The sequence below is a fragment of the Cyprinus carpio genome, chromosome B11, assembly GCF_018340385.1.
Source record: "Cyprinus carpio isolate SPL01 chromosome B11, ASM1834038v1, whole genome shotgun sequence".
Lineage (NCBI taxonomy): Eukaryota > Metazoa > Chordata > Actinopteri > Cypriniformes > Cyprinidae > Cyprinus > Cyprinus carpio.
The window spans coordinates 17095572-17112576 of record NC_056607.1 but is presented as its reverse complement, the minus strand read 5'-3'; the positions used below and the strand labels follow the sequence as shown (position 1 = coordinate 17112576).

At 37.0% G+C, this 17005-nt stretch overlaps 1 protein-coding gene across 4 annotated transcripts in view; it reads right to left on the bottom strand.

Annotated features, from left to right (window-relative positions):
- LOC109087963 (SLIT-ROBO Rho GTPase-activating protein 2) overlaps positions 1-17005 on the bottom strand; it is a 91705-nt gene that overhangs the window by 30922 nt on the left and 43778 nt on the right. For 3 of the 4 annotated variants that reach the window (XM_042734258.1, XM_042734262.1, XM_042734260.1), the window contains exons 3-4: positions 14775-14967; positions 5600-5762 (exon numbers count right to left, since the gene is read on the bottom strand). In XM_042734258.1, coding sequence (XP_042590192.1) covers positions 5600-5762; positions 14775-14967 — 356 coding nt within the window. Of the gene's footprint in view, positions 1-5599; positions 5763-14774; positions 14968-16312; positions 16698-17005 lie in introns of those variants that run through there. The other variant, XM_042734261.1, reaches the window with a different exon arrangement.

The window sequence follows — 17005 nt, the reverse complement described above, 5'->3', positions numbered from 1 at the left end:
TTGAAAGCCAAGATGGATGAGTAGGCTATGGGGAGGCGTCCCATAGGAGATCCCCTTTAGGAAGTCATTCATAATGGAGCTCTGATGGGTTTTATTTGGAGGCAGTGGACTGAGTAATATGTGAGAATGCACAAGAACACCCAGATTTAGAGCAGAGGATGAACTGCCTGTCTGAAGATTCTCACCTCACCTCTCTAAACATGTCTGAGGAATTTTGTCAAGCTGATTGAGCTCATAAATTGGCATTAAAACACAGCAAAAAAGACAAAAGTTCAAGACAAATGTTAAAGACAAATGAAACCATGCCAAGACAAGATACCTTTCTATTGCATTGCCTTCACTGGCTGCAGTCAAAAACAAATATATCTGTGTATATTAACAAACAAAAGAATCTTAGAATCTATAGATTTAATTAAATATAGTTCATACAAATAACTTATAATCAAATTATTTACATTTTTCAAATTGTTGTTTGCATTTATATTTATAATGATGTAAAACAGTTCATTTATGCATATAATTCTTTAAAATATTAAAATGTATTTAAAATCTAAATCTAAATAACACTGCTGTACAATGTCGAAGTTCCATCCACTTGACTGAAGACCAATAACTATAATGAGCATTTATTGTATTAAGGTGTAAAAGATGCCATCAAAAACATTTCTTATTGAATTAAGGCATAAAACGAAAGAAAATTATACACCTGGTTTATTTTTGGCATGTGCGTGGTGGCCTTGAAGTAGGGCACATTTTGTGTAAAAGTTCAAAAGATCATTTCCAAACACTGAGGTGCATTAGTACTAGAAAGTTAATCTATTTGTCAGTGGAGACTGAAGAAAGAGGAACTTTTGTTAATCTTTTCTTAATTTAATCATAAACACACATAATTAGCAACCATAATCTCATGAGGAAAACACACATAGACACATGAGCTCTTGTTTCAGAGATTCGTAAACCCCAAAACAACCGCTCAAGCTATAAACGGCTGGTGCAATAACATCATTGGAAGCAACCTCAGACCAGTAGATTTCTCCAGTGGAAAGGCCTAAAAATACCTCCAAACAAACATCCAAATACTTTATTTATGAGAATGTTGTCCCATTACATTTTCCTGTCATGTGTGGGAGATAGTTCAGAAGCATATAGTCCCCCAGCTGATGTCTGTAAATTAATTTGTGCTTCCTCCAGCCTGCCCTTCTGCTTTCCCTAATTCAGACCAGTTCAGTAAGGAGCATTTGATGGATTTATTCAGCCTGCTCTTTCTATTAGAAGTGTTAGGTCTAAGCTACTTCTTTCCACTTTTCCTTCCTCTCTCTTGCTCCGCCTCTCACAGAGACACATAACACTTCCCCTCTAAGCAACATTACATACCCGCGGTGCAATGGATCTTCAGGAGTGCGGTCGGAGCAGGCAGAGCTGCCTTCTTCCATCTTGCTCGGAGACACACTCCAAAGACAACACAAAAGAGCCCAAAAAAATGGGAGTAAATTATTGATTTTCCATGAAGTCCTCTATAAATCTATTGGACAACAGGGGAGAGGCACTGGGATGGGAGGACATGGATTTATGAGCCGTAATGTTGAGATGCACTTGTTAAATGAAAAAGATCACACGTTTGTCTGTGAGCTTGGCAGGAGATTGGTTTTGGTTCTGCACAAATCTGTCAAAGAAGCATCACTTAGGGGTGTGTGTGAGGGGATTGGTTTACTGGCACTCAACATCAGTCACATGTCAAAGGATTGTTGATATAAGCGATGATTGTTCTTGCGCCTCTGCTACTAATTCCCCTCATAAACAAGAGCATGTAGTTGAATTGATGAAAATCATTTGCCTTAATGTAAAAAAACAAAACAAAAAAAGTCCATAACATGAATAATGTTTCTTGGTTGGAGTCCAAAGAACAGCCAATATTCCAGAGTCTATTGTCTTTTCCTAGTAAAGAGAATTATTATTTATTTATTTTCATCATAGCTAGTGTTAGTGGCACTAAGTGAGGTTTTCCAAACACGTCTATGCACCAATATTAAAATTCTGTCCGATACAGATAAGCCATTAATTATTTTCATAATAATATTATATTATATATATATATATATATATATATATATATATATATATATATATATATATATATATATATATATATATATATATATATATATATATATATAAAATATCCTAATAAATGACAGATATTCGTACAGGACATTTGTTCATCAAGCTGTATTAGCGCTGAGTAACTCGTATAAAAAGTAAAGGTCCTTTTTTTTGTGGGTGTGTGTGAGAAAGCTCTGTAATCTGTGTTGTTTATGTGATAAAGTATTGTAATTCTGAGTGAACCTGCTGTAACGCAAGACAAATTTCAGATACAGTCTGAAAATAAAGTGTATCGCCTCATATAGTATATTCAATACTTTTGACCAAATATGTTAAAAATCAAACACTACCAATTAAAAACAATCAATAGTTTTAAACTGTACAGCTGCATTTACACATAATAACATTATAGTAAAGTATGAAAAACTGCTATTAATTTGCTGAAGATTAGTGTTTAAAAATAATATTTAAAAGAGAGATATATAAAATCACAAAAAACACTTTAAAAAATATACAAAAATAAAAAACAAAAATTTAAAATTAAAAAAATATTAAAAAAATACTCCATTATTTTTTATCAAGATACTTTATTCCAAAAACATTGTCTCTCTCTACTATTTGCTGCCACATTTGATAAGGTAGAAAACTGCTTTACAATCTTTTTATTCTTGCTCATGAAAATATGTTTAAATGTAAATTAATTAATTACATATCACATTATATTAGAAGCAGGTCAAATTAAATTGTGCTATGTTTCTCATCATGCACTGATTAAGGGAAACAGATTTCACTACCAAAACTTCTCTTTCTCTGCTTTTAAGAGTGTTTTTCTTTATTGTGTGTCTGCACTTATGGTTCAATAAAATCGCAAACCTCCTCCGGACATGGCTCACTTGACTGTATTTGCATCTAGAGTGCAGAATTTCTCCAGCGTGTCATAGCACTTTTAAGACATGTGGGTGGTGTGTGGCACTGGGAAGTGGGGTAAGACCAATCACACAGACTTCAGCGATTCCTAGGAAGCCTCTAGAGAGAGGCCGGCCGGGAGCATTCAATTAAAGGACTGTTATTCCTGCAGCACGGAGGGCCGGGTGAGCTAAACTATGGAAGAGAGAGACAGAAAGAGTTGACAAGAATGTTGATAGGAAGGCTCATTTCGCTCTCTCTCATGGGAACCGAGGAACAGACAGAGAGACAGCGGAAGAGAAAGAAGTGCTGATTGGGGTCTGAGAGACTCTTGCCGCTAGATATGCAGGTGAAAAAGAATTGCGATTTAAGATTGAGGCGAGTCCTTTCTCCCTCTTGATTTGGAATTTTTAGAAAAGTTTAGAAGACAAAATTGCAATACACCTTATATTATGCATAGCTGAGACCATTGACTATATCACAAGAGGTCTTATCAAATAAACATCAAAAAGTATCAAAACACCCTGCTCAACTGATGGGTTGATGGGAGACTTTTAAATTGTAGTTCACCTCTCGAGTAAAATTCTCCCATCATCAACCAAATGGTTTCTGGTCCCAATTGACTTCCATAGTAATTCTTCCATACTACAGAAGTCTGCTTGGGCGACGACATTCTTCAAAATATCTTCTTTTATGTTCAACGAAAGAAATTTATACAGGTTTGGAACAACAAGAAGGTGAGTAAATGATTACAGAATTTTTCATTTTTGGAGGTTCCTTCATCCTCTGAATAACTAAAGCTGGATTAGACCTTAAACAGACCATATTGAACTGGATGCACCTGGATAACCAATGGACACTGCAAATGTGTTGATAAGAAAGCATCTCTTTCACAGATCTGGGTCTAGATAGTGAGTGACCTGTCTAACCAGGCTGCAATTAACAAATTAAATGCAGGGTTTTTCCTACATTGAAAATTTTTTGGCGGCCGCCAAAACGATTTTTTGTCCCGCCAAAGCCTTATTTGATGTGTAATTGTGTTTTGTGAGTGAAGCAGGCTACAGACGGAGTGACGGAGAGAACGAGCACAGCGCCCCTCCCCCGCGCGCGCACTCTCCGTCTTCAGTTCTGTCTTTGCTCTCTGCCTCGCATCAAAATCAACTGATCCTAAAGGTCGGAAGACCGAATCCATGTTTCACTTGGTGCATTCGGAGAATATTTTTGCTGAATTACCGCTGGGTGTGAATTGCTGTCAAAAAAAAAGAGTTGCCTTATCTTCTCTTACAACTTGTGACAAGCATTCCGCACATGCAGCTGACATAACTTTAAATAAACGCGGGAAAAAAAACATCTATCCAGTTATGAGGTGTTTTGTGTGTGTGTGTGTGTGTGTGTGTGTGTGTGTGTGTGAGTGTGTGTGTGTGTGTGTGTTGACAAATCTTTCGCGATGTCCTAACAGCCAGGATTCCCAGACAACACGTCCGCTAAAGTCCGATTTGCGACCTAATGACTCCTTTGAGCCGATTCATTATAATGAATGGTTAAAGCAATCGGTCTGCCCGTCAGAGTCTGAATCAGTATATAACAAATCATTACTTCTTAGAAGAACATACACCTCTGAAATGAGAAAGTAAGTGTGCTTACCCCATTTAGCAAGAGGGTTTAGTAAAATTTAGCCTTAATAATCCACAGTATGTACAGGCCTATGACAATGTGTAGTAAATTACCTATAAAATCATTTAGTTTAAAGTTAGACTTGGAGTGAGATGAAACTAGATCAAAGCACAAAGCAAGCTGTTGCTAGCTGGCTGCTAATTTTATATTGTAAAAAATTACACTATTACACCTTTTAATGCTACGTTTTTAATGCTACTTTTTAAGTTATATGATTATACTAAAATAATTATCAGGTCTATCAAAAACGGATTTTATCTTTCAAAACTATGAAAGCTGTAAAAAAAAATCACAGCTTTTTTTGCAAACAGGGCAAGAAAGGATGACAGTGAGAGTGACAGGTAATATCTGTGTCTGATAATTGCATAATTTGTAAATAGATAAATTGTGATACCTTTGACATTTCAAATATACTTTGGTATCGATGATGTTTATGTAAAATAAGTTGTAATCGCTTTCTTTTACTATCTAGCCTGACAGTTATCGTTTTTTCATGAATAAATAGGATAATAAAAAAAATCACAAACTGTTTCTTTGTATTTATTTTAAATTTAACATTTATTGTCAATATTGGGCTTGCGGATCATGTGGGTACTAGGGTACTCTTTGCTGTGTGTGGATGACCATGTCGGTCAGCCACCACCGAAGACCAATTTTGACCCAGGAAAAACCCTGAAATGTACTATCCTTAATTAAAATAAATATTGATAAATTTGATCATATATTAGGCATAAAATTAAATAATTATTACAATAATAATAAATCAAAATAGTCAAATTAGGTCAAAACTGGTACATCAGTGAGGAGAGAGAGATTATCAATTGAACTGAGAAGCAAATAAAAAAATGAGGTCTCAAGCTCAATGACCACTACAGAGGCTTTAACAGAGAAATCGACTGGTATGCAGAGCGAATGTCACCTTTTTGAAGAGGCGTCCTGAGTCCTCGCTGACCTGGACGAAGCGTGGGATGATGTTGTTGAGGTAGAGATCGCTGAGAGTGGCGTGGTCTCGACTCTCTCTCTTCACCTGAGCCAAGAGAAGGTTCCAGCAGTTGACTGGAGACAGGACGTTTTGCTCTTTTCTGCATAGAAGAGTAAAGAAAAAACACATTTATTATCATTTATCATCCAACAGAGCAGAATAATCAGTTAGAAGAAGCTATTAAAAAAAAAAAAACATTGTTATATATACATACACACACACGGTATTCAGTAATATATTAATAATACATCTGAAATGATCTTGCTTTTTATAAAATGTACAGTATTTTGAGATTTATTTTGCAATTTTGGGCCATTAGGTTTCCTGAAGATGACTATATATTAATATGCAAAAAGTCTTATCGCAATCAGTAATTCAAACATCAACTGTTTGTGAAAACTAATGAGTTCAGATCACTTTGTCGCTACAAATCACTGTGATCAGCTTTTGAGACACAGAAATCATTATTACAGATAAATCAGCTCAAAAAACCCTCTGGACTCCTGCTCTGATAGGGAATGTGTCCAGGATGTTAAAGGCTACTCTAAACTCATACAGTCCTGGTATGGTTACACACAAGAAGGGTACACATACATATAGATCCCGTCCTGATAAACCTGTTGCCCTATATGTGAAGTTCACTCATGGATTACAGAGCAATGGATGTCACGCCAAAGAGGAATTCTGTTAAGCCCTGTGTTACTCTGGGCATATGCTTGAAGTATGGATTCAGCAGCCTGTGCATGCCAGAAAAGACAGCTGATGCTGAGGGTCCCGTAGAAGCCCATGAGGTGGGACCCGTTCCCTGCTGCTAAAATGCCTCTGAACGGGTGGGGCAGAACCTGATGTTTCTCCAAACCAGACGGTCTGAAAAGTCCACAGAGTGGCTAGAATCAGGAAGGACTGAATCTAAAGAACCCACAGAAAGCATCCGGCTGTCTGTTAATGTTTTACAGACCGTCTGTTTACAGAGGAACAGCTAACACATGACCTTGGTCCTGCTGTTAACTGGAGTGCAAAGTATCTATGAGAACTAAAACGTTCATCACATCTACCCAAACAACCAGCAACCTTATCCATCAGTGGTATGCAAATGTGTACATTTAAGACCTAAACAACTTGAGACCTGCAAAGGCAAAAGTGTTGAGGTGAAATCCATTTCCTCCCTCATTTTAGAAACACTGCAACCCATAAAAAACACTTCCACAGGGTGTATTAAACAGATATAATGACATACACTAAAGTTTGTAAGAAACAAATTCATTTATTAAACGGGGACGTATTAAACTCATCAAAAGAGATGGTAAAGACCTTTAAAATGTTTAATTTTTTTTTTATATTAAACAGCTGTATTAAAGCAGCACTGTTTTCAATATTAAAAATAATAAGAAATGTTTTTGAGCACTTGATTACTGAAGGATCATGTGACACTGAATGACTGCAGAAAATTCAGCTTTGCATCACAGGAATAAATTCAATTTTTAAAATATTTTAAAATAAAACACTTTTAATTTAACTTGCAATAAATGTTTCACAGTTTTTACTATATTTTTTTATCAAATAAATGTTGCCTTGGTGAGCATAAAAGACTTTCACTTTTGAACTGTACTGAACATATCCAAATCATTTTAAAAGTGCATGCCCAAAAACCATGCTATTTCTAAGCTACATGATCAAAAACATGTTATTTCCTAAGCACACGTCCAAAATCATGGTAGTATACCTTTGTAAAAATCAGACCCACTTTATGCTGCACAAATCATAGCAGGATATCAGCATCATCTGAACCCATTTTAGCATATTTAAAAAAAATAATAATAATAATATAAAAACAAAAACATATTCTGGGCTGAAACCAAGCACTGCTGATGTCCTGAAGTAGTCTGAGTCTAATAAACCTCAAGTGATGTACGGATGTGTATTAACACTTGTCTGACACCAGTCCTACGTGCTGAAGAGCACATTGGATTAATCATATCACTCGATGGGGAACCTGTCTCTCTGTACAGGACATTCCCTCTGGCTTCGCCTGCCGACAAGACTTCAGACAGACACTCCTCCCAACGAGTTCAAAGCGAGGGGAAATCAGCCAGCATTCAGAGCTCAGCGGGGGGCTCAGTGGAGGTACATCACAGCTTGTTCTCCTGCTCAACATCTGTCAGTGTTGCGGAAAGGAATGGACACGTCTCACTTCATCGGTCCCCATGTAACTCCTTTGATGATGGGATCAGAATAAAAAGACCAAATATACTGTCGTCATCAAACAAGGTACTTCTACAGATGATAAAAGAAAGCAACAAAGATGCATATCATAAGCTTAAAGGAATCCTCAAGCATTAAACATTTTTGCAAATGAAAGTGTTCTAATATTGTTCAAGTATATATTTCTTCTTCTTTATTCAACATTTCAAATGTTTTGTACTTGTAAAGTTTAAAGAATAGTTCACCCAAAAATACAAATTTTGTCATTAATTACTCACCCTCATGTCGTTCCAAACCCATAAGACCCTCATTCATCTTCGGAACACAAATTAAGATATTTTTGATGACATGTGAGAGCTTTCTGAGTCTCCATAGACAGCAACACAACTACCACGTTCAAGGCCCAGAAAAGTAGTAAGGACATCGTTAAACACCATAAGTAAGGACACCATGTGACATCAGAGGTTCAACCATAATTTTATGAAGCCACAAGTATGCTTTTTGTGCAAAAGGAAAACAAAAATAATGACATTATTCTAGAGCTTCACGATAAATCGAAATGGAATCGAGATCGCGATTTGACAGAAGCTGCGATTGTCAGGCGTCTCTTTCAGTGAAGCACAGTTCTGTGATTCTGTGATACTATGAAATGTGTTGCGTGCCTTATTCTGTGTAAGAAGCCACATCATCTCACAGAAAGATTTATTTCAAACACTCGACTGACGTTATGAAATGAGTTTGGAGTAAAAATATGTTATTAAATGTGGTATTATCACATGCTTTCAGATGGAGCAGCATTTACTACACAGAGCCGTAGTTCACTGAGAAGCTATGCAAACAGCTATCATTATCGCAAATGATTTCTTCGATTTCATTATCGCGGAATAAAACCATCTGCAATTTTTTTGCGTAACTTGTCAGTGAACTACGGCTCTGTGTAGTAAATGCTGCTCCATCTAAAAGCATGTGATGATGATTTATTGCTGATTACAGAACCGGCTTTACTAACAAAATGCACTTGACAATTTCATCTGATTAATCGGGCAGCCCTACATTATTCAACAATTTTTTCTTTTTTGTGTCAACCTTCGCAGTGGTACTCTTGTGAACTCATGGTGGAGACTGACACAGAAGATGGTGGTATGTTGCATTGCTGTCTATACAGGGTCAGAAAGCTCTCAGATTTAATCAAAAATAACTTGAGTAGTGTTCCAAAGATGAACGAAGGTCTTATGGGTTTGGAACTTCATGAGGGTGAGTAATTAATGTCAGAATTTTCATTTTTGGGTGAATGAACACTTTAAATCCTTAGCTTAGCAACATGCTAACTTCAGACTCTATTTGAATACCATCGTGACCATTAATAGAGTTGTTGCCCAAGTATCAGTAACTTCAAAGTTTTTATTTTAGTTAGAATGATACCTTATAAAAAAAAGCTGAATATGTAGGGAGCACTTTAGAACAGAGCTACTGAATAAAAACAAGCGGCACACAGGCAGCAGTCACAATTCAACTACAATTGTAAGTAAATAAGTCTAGTGTTTTCAAAGCACTTAGGCATGCACACCACTCTCACTAATAATGTTTCTCTCCACCAGCTTTCCCAGACACCCTTTTCCCCCAATTCAAAGAACAGCGGTTAAGAAGTGTAGCAGAAATAATTGTTTTTGGATGTTTTGGAGGCTACGGCTGAGGTAAAGAGTAGAAAGAGTGCTCTGCCAATGATCGGACAACACTTGGGAAACAGGGAAGAATGAAACTGGTTCAAGCATGTAGCAAAAAGTGAATCAAAAATTAAGGTCTTGCATAACAAGGGTTCAAAGAAGGCAAGTTCTCCAACAGACATGTGTGCCAAAAAATGGTGGCAACACCTCCATTAATTGACACATGGTGCAAGACATATTATAACACAAGGAACATGAGAAGACAAGATTATACTAACAAAACAAATCTTTAAATCTTCACAAATACCAAATTGTGTGTAAAAAATAAGAATACAATAAGTGAAACCAACAGTCTAACGATTGTTGAATGATTAAAACCAATCATTCACAGCTCTGAGAAACATCCTCCCAAACACACTAATTTGCTTTTTCATATGCAAAGAAGCAAAACACATGCTTAACCACATAAGATGGAGTCCTTGGAGAAACTCAGTTCCTCTCGAGAAATGAACAAAGGGACGTTGATGAGATTAGCATGGCCCCTTGGCTGACGGAAAGGGTTCTTAAATGGGCATTCAGACAAGGGAGCTCCGGGTCATTTCTGGAAGGCCATGAAAAAGCTGAGGTCACATGAGAGGAGGAATTGCCCAATTAACAGCAAGGTCATCGCAGACAGAGCCGGCCTTTCACCAAAGGAACGCTCCGCAAAGCCAAGAAGGGCTACTTGCTAGGTGACATGACACCAGGGACGTGACATGGTGGCATGTGAAGAATTTTAAGAGACGGAGAATATGAAGAAATTCTTGACATTTGGCTGGAGTAAATAGATGGGAATTGATCAATGATATTACTTCACAAAGCAAAACGAGAAGCTCTGAATGTACACATGGACCATGAGGAGCAATTAATACTCCACAAGGATGCTGCTGGAAATTCAGCTTTGCCACCACAGGAATAAAATGAATTTAAAAATACATTAAAATAGAAAACATTAATGTTAGATTGTAATAATATTTCATTTTTTTTGCTGTATTCCTTTCAATACATGCATAGAGTCATTAGCTTAGCAATATACTAACATCAGAGTCTGCTGTAAACTGTGAAGAGTGACCGATTCATTTAAATATCGCTTGGAAGGTACATGAGAAGGCGTTGAGGGGAATTCTTCACTCTGGTGAGAAGTGTTTTACAAGACTTTGGTTTCTGTTCAGACATGATGCTGGGAAGACATCAGTCAAGCTAGTCAGACTGGAGAGGAAATGAAACTTGCCTTGGCTGCTTTCTCTTACAGTCACACACTTACGAAGAATAGGCAAACACACGAGAACAGACGGACTCACTTCCTCTAGTCAACTAACCCTGAGCTCCTCACAAATGGGCCGGGAGTTATTGTGAGACAGGATACTGCAAAACAGGCAACATTATGACACTTGTATATGGAAGTCCAGTCTCAGTAAATTAATTGATTTCTGTACTAAATTACATTTAAAAAATACATTTAGAAAAAAACAGCTAAGTTGAATGTACAATATATGATAGCATGTACAAGAATTTACTTTACATCACCTTCATAAATTCAATAAAACAATAAAAAGCACCTCCTGCATATTCTTAATACATCATTTTGAAGAAACATAGTTAAAAATCTTGCTGTAGAAAAGGTACATCGCCATCTTGCTCCAACCAAAGCAACTTGAATGCACCTGACGCTTTAATTACAACTTCTCAACTCAAATACAAGAGGACTTGAATGTGCCATTAATGCAGGGTTTATTTAAATAAACCTGAACAAACAAATTAAGTTCTTACAGATTTCTAGACACTTCCATTAAGGGGTTTTGGATCAGGTTGGAGCTAAACTTTGCAGGAAGGTGGCCCTCCTTGTGCAGGATTGGAAAACCCTGGACTACAATGTAGACTACGAAATTCAAGACATTAGGAAGTGAGGTAACTCCATATGACAATGTTTTAAAAACTTTGAAATGACGAAACCAGCATTGACCATAACCACTAGCAGGGAATTGAGAATTTGTTTGTAGTGTAATCTTGGATCAGCAGAGTGGACCATTAAGCATATGACACATCACCGCTCCTCTGTGGCACCAGTGTAACCACCACCCTTCTTATTTGTCATGTGTCCAGACGTTGTGGTGAGTGTCAGTTGCTTCTTTGTATCAACTCAATCCATTTGTAGAAAATCAGGCATGCTAGAAATTCGGTCAGTACCATGGTGTGTTATCATTCCAGACCGCGTGTTTCTTAACCATGCTCTCCATTCATTGCCGGGCAACTCGTCATTGGGCCTCCTGCTGGCTTGCTGAACAAATGACACACACTGTCATACCACACATAGAGGAGCCTTTGAACCCTTGAGTGGTAGAACGGAAGGCATTGAGTTGAACTCTACCCTGTAAGAACATAAACAGTATATCAGGGGTCTCTATAGATGCCACTCAGTTTGTAGGTTGGGCCTCACCGACAGCTACGTTCTTCTTGAGGAGAGAGACCGGAAAATACCTCAAATTCCTTTGTGGCATTATCGTCCCAGATGTTGCCTTTTGCCTGTTAAACATACAGATGTTGGAGCTGGATTCCAGGGGCTCAAGGGACCCACGGAGGGCAGGGGATAGTATTTAGACTGGATAAGATTATGAACCGATTAGAAAATCTATCTCAGCAGGGGTCACTGGTATCAGGGAGGACATTAACAGGGGTTACTGCAGATTTGGTGTAGTGAGGGGGTGCTCAGAGCAAGAGATGGTGTAATGCGGGCCTAATGTGGTAGAAAAAGTAAGAAAAATGAGGAAATCGACAGACAAGCACAAGAAATGATGTCAAAATGAAGAAACAAGTTCTCAGAGAGGAAATGCAAGTAAAAGAGAGCAAAAATACACGATGGAGAAATTTTCTTAATGCTTAAGACTAAAAAAAAACATAAGGCAGTATATGACACATTATGTACAAAATACAAAATATGACACATTTTCTTCTTCTTCACTTGTTAGTTTCCATCCATCCATTATTATGGTTTTTTTTTATAATTTTTTTGTTTAAATGTATATAAAAGTTTAAATAAAAAATACAATTTAAAAATGGGCATCATCCAATAATAATGTATTATTATTATTATTATTATTATTGATTACAATTATTGATATTGATCATAATTAATTATTACTGTTTCCTTATTATTTCATTATTTCTATATTTTTTCAGGAACCTTTTTACATAAAATTAGTTTTTTTTATTTAGATAATTGTTCAAATAAAAATAACAAATATAATCTCTTTTTATTATTATTAATTCATATAAATACATTTTATTTTTACTTCCTTTTTCATAATTTTTGACAACTGTGTTTAAATGTTCAACTAAAAATATGAAGTTTATTTTCCTCACTATTATTACAATTAACACCTTATTAACTTTTTTCAGTAATTTCTTGATCATTATTCTATAAAATGTCTACATTATGAAATATATTGCTGTTGACCAAAAATGAATATTGTGGTATACATCCACCGCTTACACTAGATCATAGGTCTCCATTTGAAATTGAACCTCCCCCAGGGTCTAAGGTACACAGGGTCTCATGTGCACCATGGTCTGATAGGGCACAGAGCTGTCACACAAAACTGCTCAAAAAATAATATTTTTTTTTTTTTACCCTGCTATCTACTGATTATTTCTAGAAGCTGTCAGAGATGCATGTTGACTTTCCCAGACCATGCCTCTAGCACTTAAACCATTATATTAGGAACCGAAGAGTCAAGTGCAAATACAAAGAGCAAAATAATGTGAAAAGACAGAGAGTGAAAAAGGGAAGGAGCAAAGAGAAGCACATGACAAGGTGGAAAATGAAAGAAACAATGAAATAAAGGAAAAGTTCAAGCACTGGATATCCCCTTTGTCAAAACAGTGCCTGGGGCAAAACTGCCAGAAAGAAACCTGTCAAGGTACGCATACTAGACCCTGGAAAACAACTCAAATCCAGTCCAACCTATTTACACAGCAAGCATAAAAGGATGACAATGTGTCATTGCAAATACAGGCTGTTGGGAGTTACAAAAGCACCTTGATAAATGTTAACGCAAGCAAAATTTTTGCTTTAAAGCGATCGGGAAGACATTATTGTTATCGTCATAAAGGTTCTCATTAAAAACTGCTTGAATTAACAAGAAATGCAGACTCACAAGGAAGTACACTTCAAACTTTAACTTTTAGTTGGTCTTTAAGCTTTTCTTTGTTATTCTTTGAGGATGAGGTTACCACATCCTCACAAGATCACACTGAATCCAACAGGATCCAAGCATCTGACCACAGAGATCCGTTTAGACAGTATATAACACTGATTAATAGGCTCTTCGACAGCATATCCTGTCATAATGACTGCCGTGAGACTGCATCATTCTCAAAGCTCGCTAGTAAGGATCTTCAAACCTGCATTCATTTAATGCCAGGTCTTCATCATAATTGCCACTTGCCTTTCTATGCAACTAAGCTTTAAAAAGCCTGTTCAAAGTCTAGCCCTATGTATAAAAATGACATTAGGACATTCAAAAGCTTGTTTTGTTTCACGCTAAACAATAAAATTAGCATTATAAACGAATGCAGTCAATCAGACAGGATAATATAAACATTTATAGCTTGAGTAAGAACATAAATGCTCCACTTTACTTGCTTTTCTTAACGTTACGCCAGCTGTTTCTTCATAATACAGCATAATAACTCTAACCGCTACAGAATCAGGATCAAATATGGGTCACTGGAGCAGAACCAAGGACTTCGAAGAAAATTTCTGACTTTATTCCACGATCAAAATCCCTGCTGCTATCTCATCAGAGATATGAGAAAAGCCTCTTATATAACAGCAGGGTCTTGTGCAGGCCTCAAAAGACTGTAAAACTGTATTTACATTGTCAAAAGCTGATTCATCATCATTCTGACAAATAAGGAGACTCTGTTTAAGTTTACATGTTAAAATATTAGATGGTTATGAGTTACCAAATATTTTAATGGAATTATCTTATATAAGCCTAAAGGGAAGTGTTGACTGGATGTCACATGACCTTGATCAGAGTTTACTCAACCGTCTCAACTTTCACTGCAAAACAGCACTTATGTAATCAGAAGAGTGTGAGAGAAAAGAAAAAATAAACATATTGATTTCAAACGGTGCCCAGGTAATGGCACGGATCACAGGACTTTGATGCATCAGCTGGAAACACGGCCAAATGTTCTCTTACTTGAATTGAGGGTCCTTTGTGTAGCGAGTCTTGGCCAGGAACCTCTCGGCAAGTTTCTCTAGGTTGCGGGAGTAGTCCATCTCGATCTCTGCCTTCTTGCGGAAGAAGTCCTGCAGGTCTTGCAGGAGCTGCACGCGGAGCTCACATTGCTGGTCCAAACACTTAAGCTGCTCCACCAACTGGGCTCGGATCTCTGCCAATCAGAGGAGGAGAAGAAGAAGAAACAGAGTTATTACAGAACTTCCCACTCTGGATATATATTCTAAAGGTGTTCAGAACCACATGGAAAATTTGGAGAATTACTGAAAAACGCACACTAAATGCCATCATCTATCTATAGACTAACATTTAAAAGTTTGGGGTTGGTATGCTTTTTTGAGTGTTTTTGAAGTCTCTAACGGGTTCATGTATTATATGGTAAATACAGTAATTATTACAATCAAAATTACTTTTATACTGTAATACATTTTTAAATGCAATTTATTTCTGTGATGGCACAATAGAGTTTTCAGCAGCCATTACTCCAGTCTTCAGTGTCACATGTCCTTATTTTCCTGTAATTTGACAACTAAAAGCATCTAACTTATTTTTTGTAACAGGGAAATATGGATTTCTTTATAAAATGCACAATCAAGAAATATTTATACCTGGTAAACTCACCCATATGGACGAAAGCTCATTTTGGATATTGTTTGCAAATGCAACAAATTTTAATAAGTGCTTTTTACCATTACTATTCGACTCCTTTAAAATTCAGTTAAACACAAAGAATTCCACATATTTAATCTAGGACTTCTCACTAAAATGTGATCATCCTCTAATTTCATTCAATCACATTTCACAATCTAGTCTATGCTGCTCCAGTCTAGTTCCGCAAAACAAAGTCAAAAATAGCTAGTGAAGACGAGACATTTCAACCTTCTATGCAAAAAACAATGTGTCAAAGAATAGGTTTTATGATTATCATTAAGTCAAGCGGTGCATTAACATTCTTCAATAGACAGAAGAACAATGCATATCAGGACATCTTTTTGCAGTGGTCCATCACATAAACACACACACATCTTCAGAGAGTTTATCCATTCTTATCACTTTTTATTTCCGTTGCATCTCTCTCTGCCTCTCTTTCTCCCTGTCCAACATCCACCGAGCACTTAAGCATGGCTCCAAATTAATTTACTCCACTCTATCCCGACATCCTATTGAAATATTGAATTATGATGTTTATGTGAGCTCTTGGGAAGCCTGGAACTATGGATGGACCTACTTGTCCTGCATACTTTTTTTTTTTTTTTTTAAACATGATACGATACAGCAGAGCCATCTAATTTAGCAGTTGTATAGCTGTTTAATTATTCAAAGAAATGCAAAGTCCTTCATCCAAACATTAAAAACTATAAACTAGCACCTATTTCATCGTTTACAGCTGCAGGATCACATTTCAGTTGATGTATTGATGGCAAGTCTTGACTTAGCGGTCAAAGCAGTGTCACGAGTGATGAGAAAACAACCTGAGAATGTCCAAGAATCAACAGTACCTTTGCATTTCCTGCTGTAAAGAAATCTGATGACTTTTGCCTCCATATGCTCTAACTGTTCCAGCCCGGAGAAGAGAAGAGAACAGAGGTGTGACAGTCCCAGGGCTCTGATACCCAGCTGTCCCGACTCTATTGTGCTTTTGCGCTGAGAGCACACTTTCACTCTGACATCACACAGAAGTGGGATTTCAACAGACCTCTGTGTCTCGGTCAAGTCAAACACAACAAAGTTCACTCCAATACAATCCCAGGACTATAGAACTGGGCTTTTCCCACTTCATATGACTCATTCTGATGATTTTTACATGACTATGTCATAAGGCAGCCCTCGTCTGGGATAATAACTACCCGGGCCTTCTTTCTGGCATGCCAACATGTGTCGATACCACTGACACATGTAATTTTCTGCTGTCTGTATAATTTATGATCATAGGAAATGAGTCAGTGCCACATCGTAATGCCCCAGCTTTCAAAGAGAGCCCTGTAATTTTACCAAAAAGCAAAGCGTCTACAAACACGCACAGACAGAGCATGGTCAATGCCTACATGGGCCTAATAATGCAGTTATGAGCTTAATGTTTCGTTTTTATTGAGATAAATACAGACACAAAGGACATGGGGGAATGCATATGCCGATTTGTGTATGGGCATCCCTAAAAAAATGTCTATGTGCCTAGTGGGTAAAATAAAATA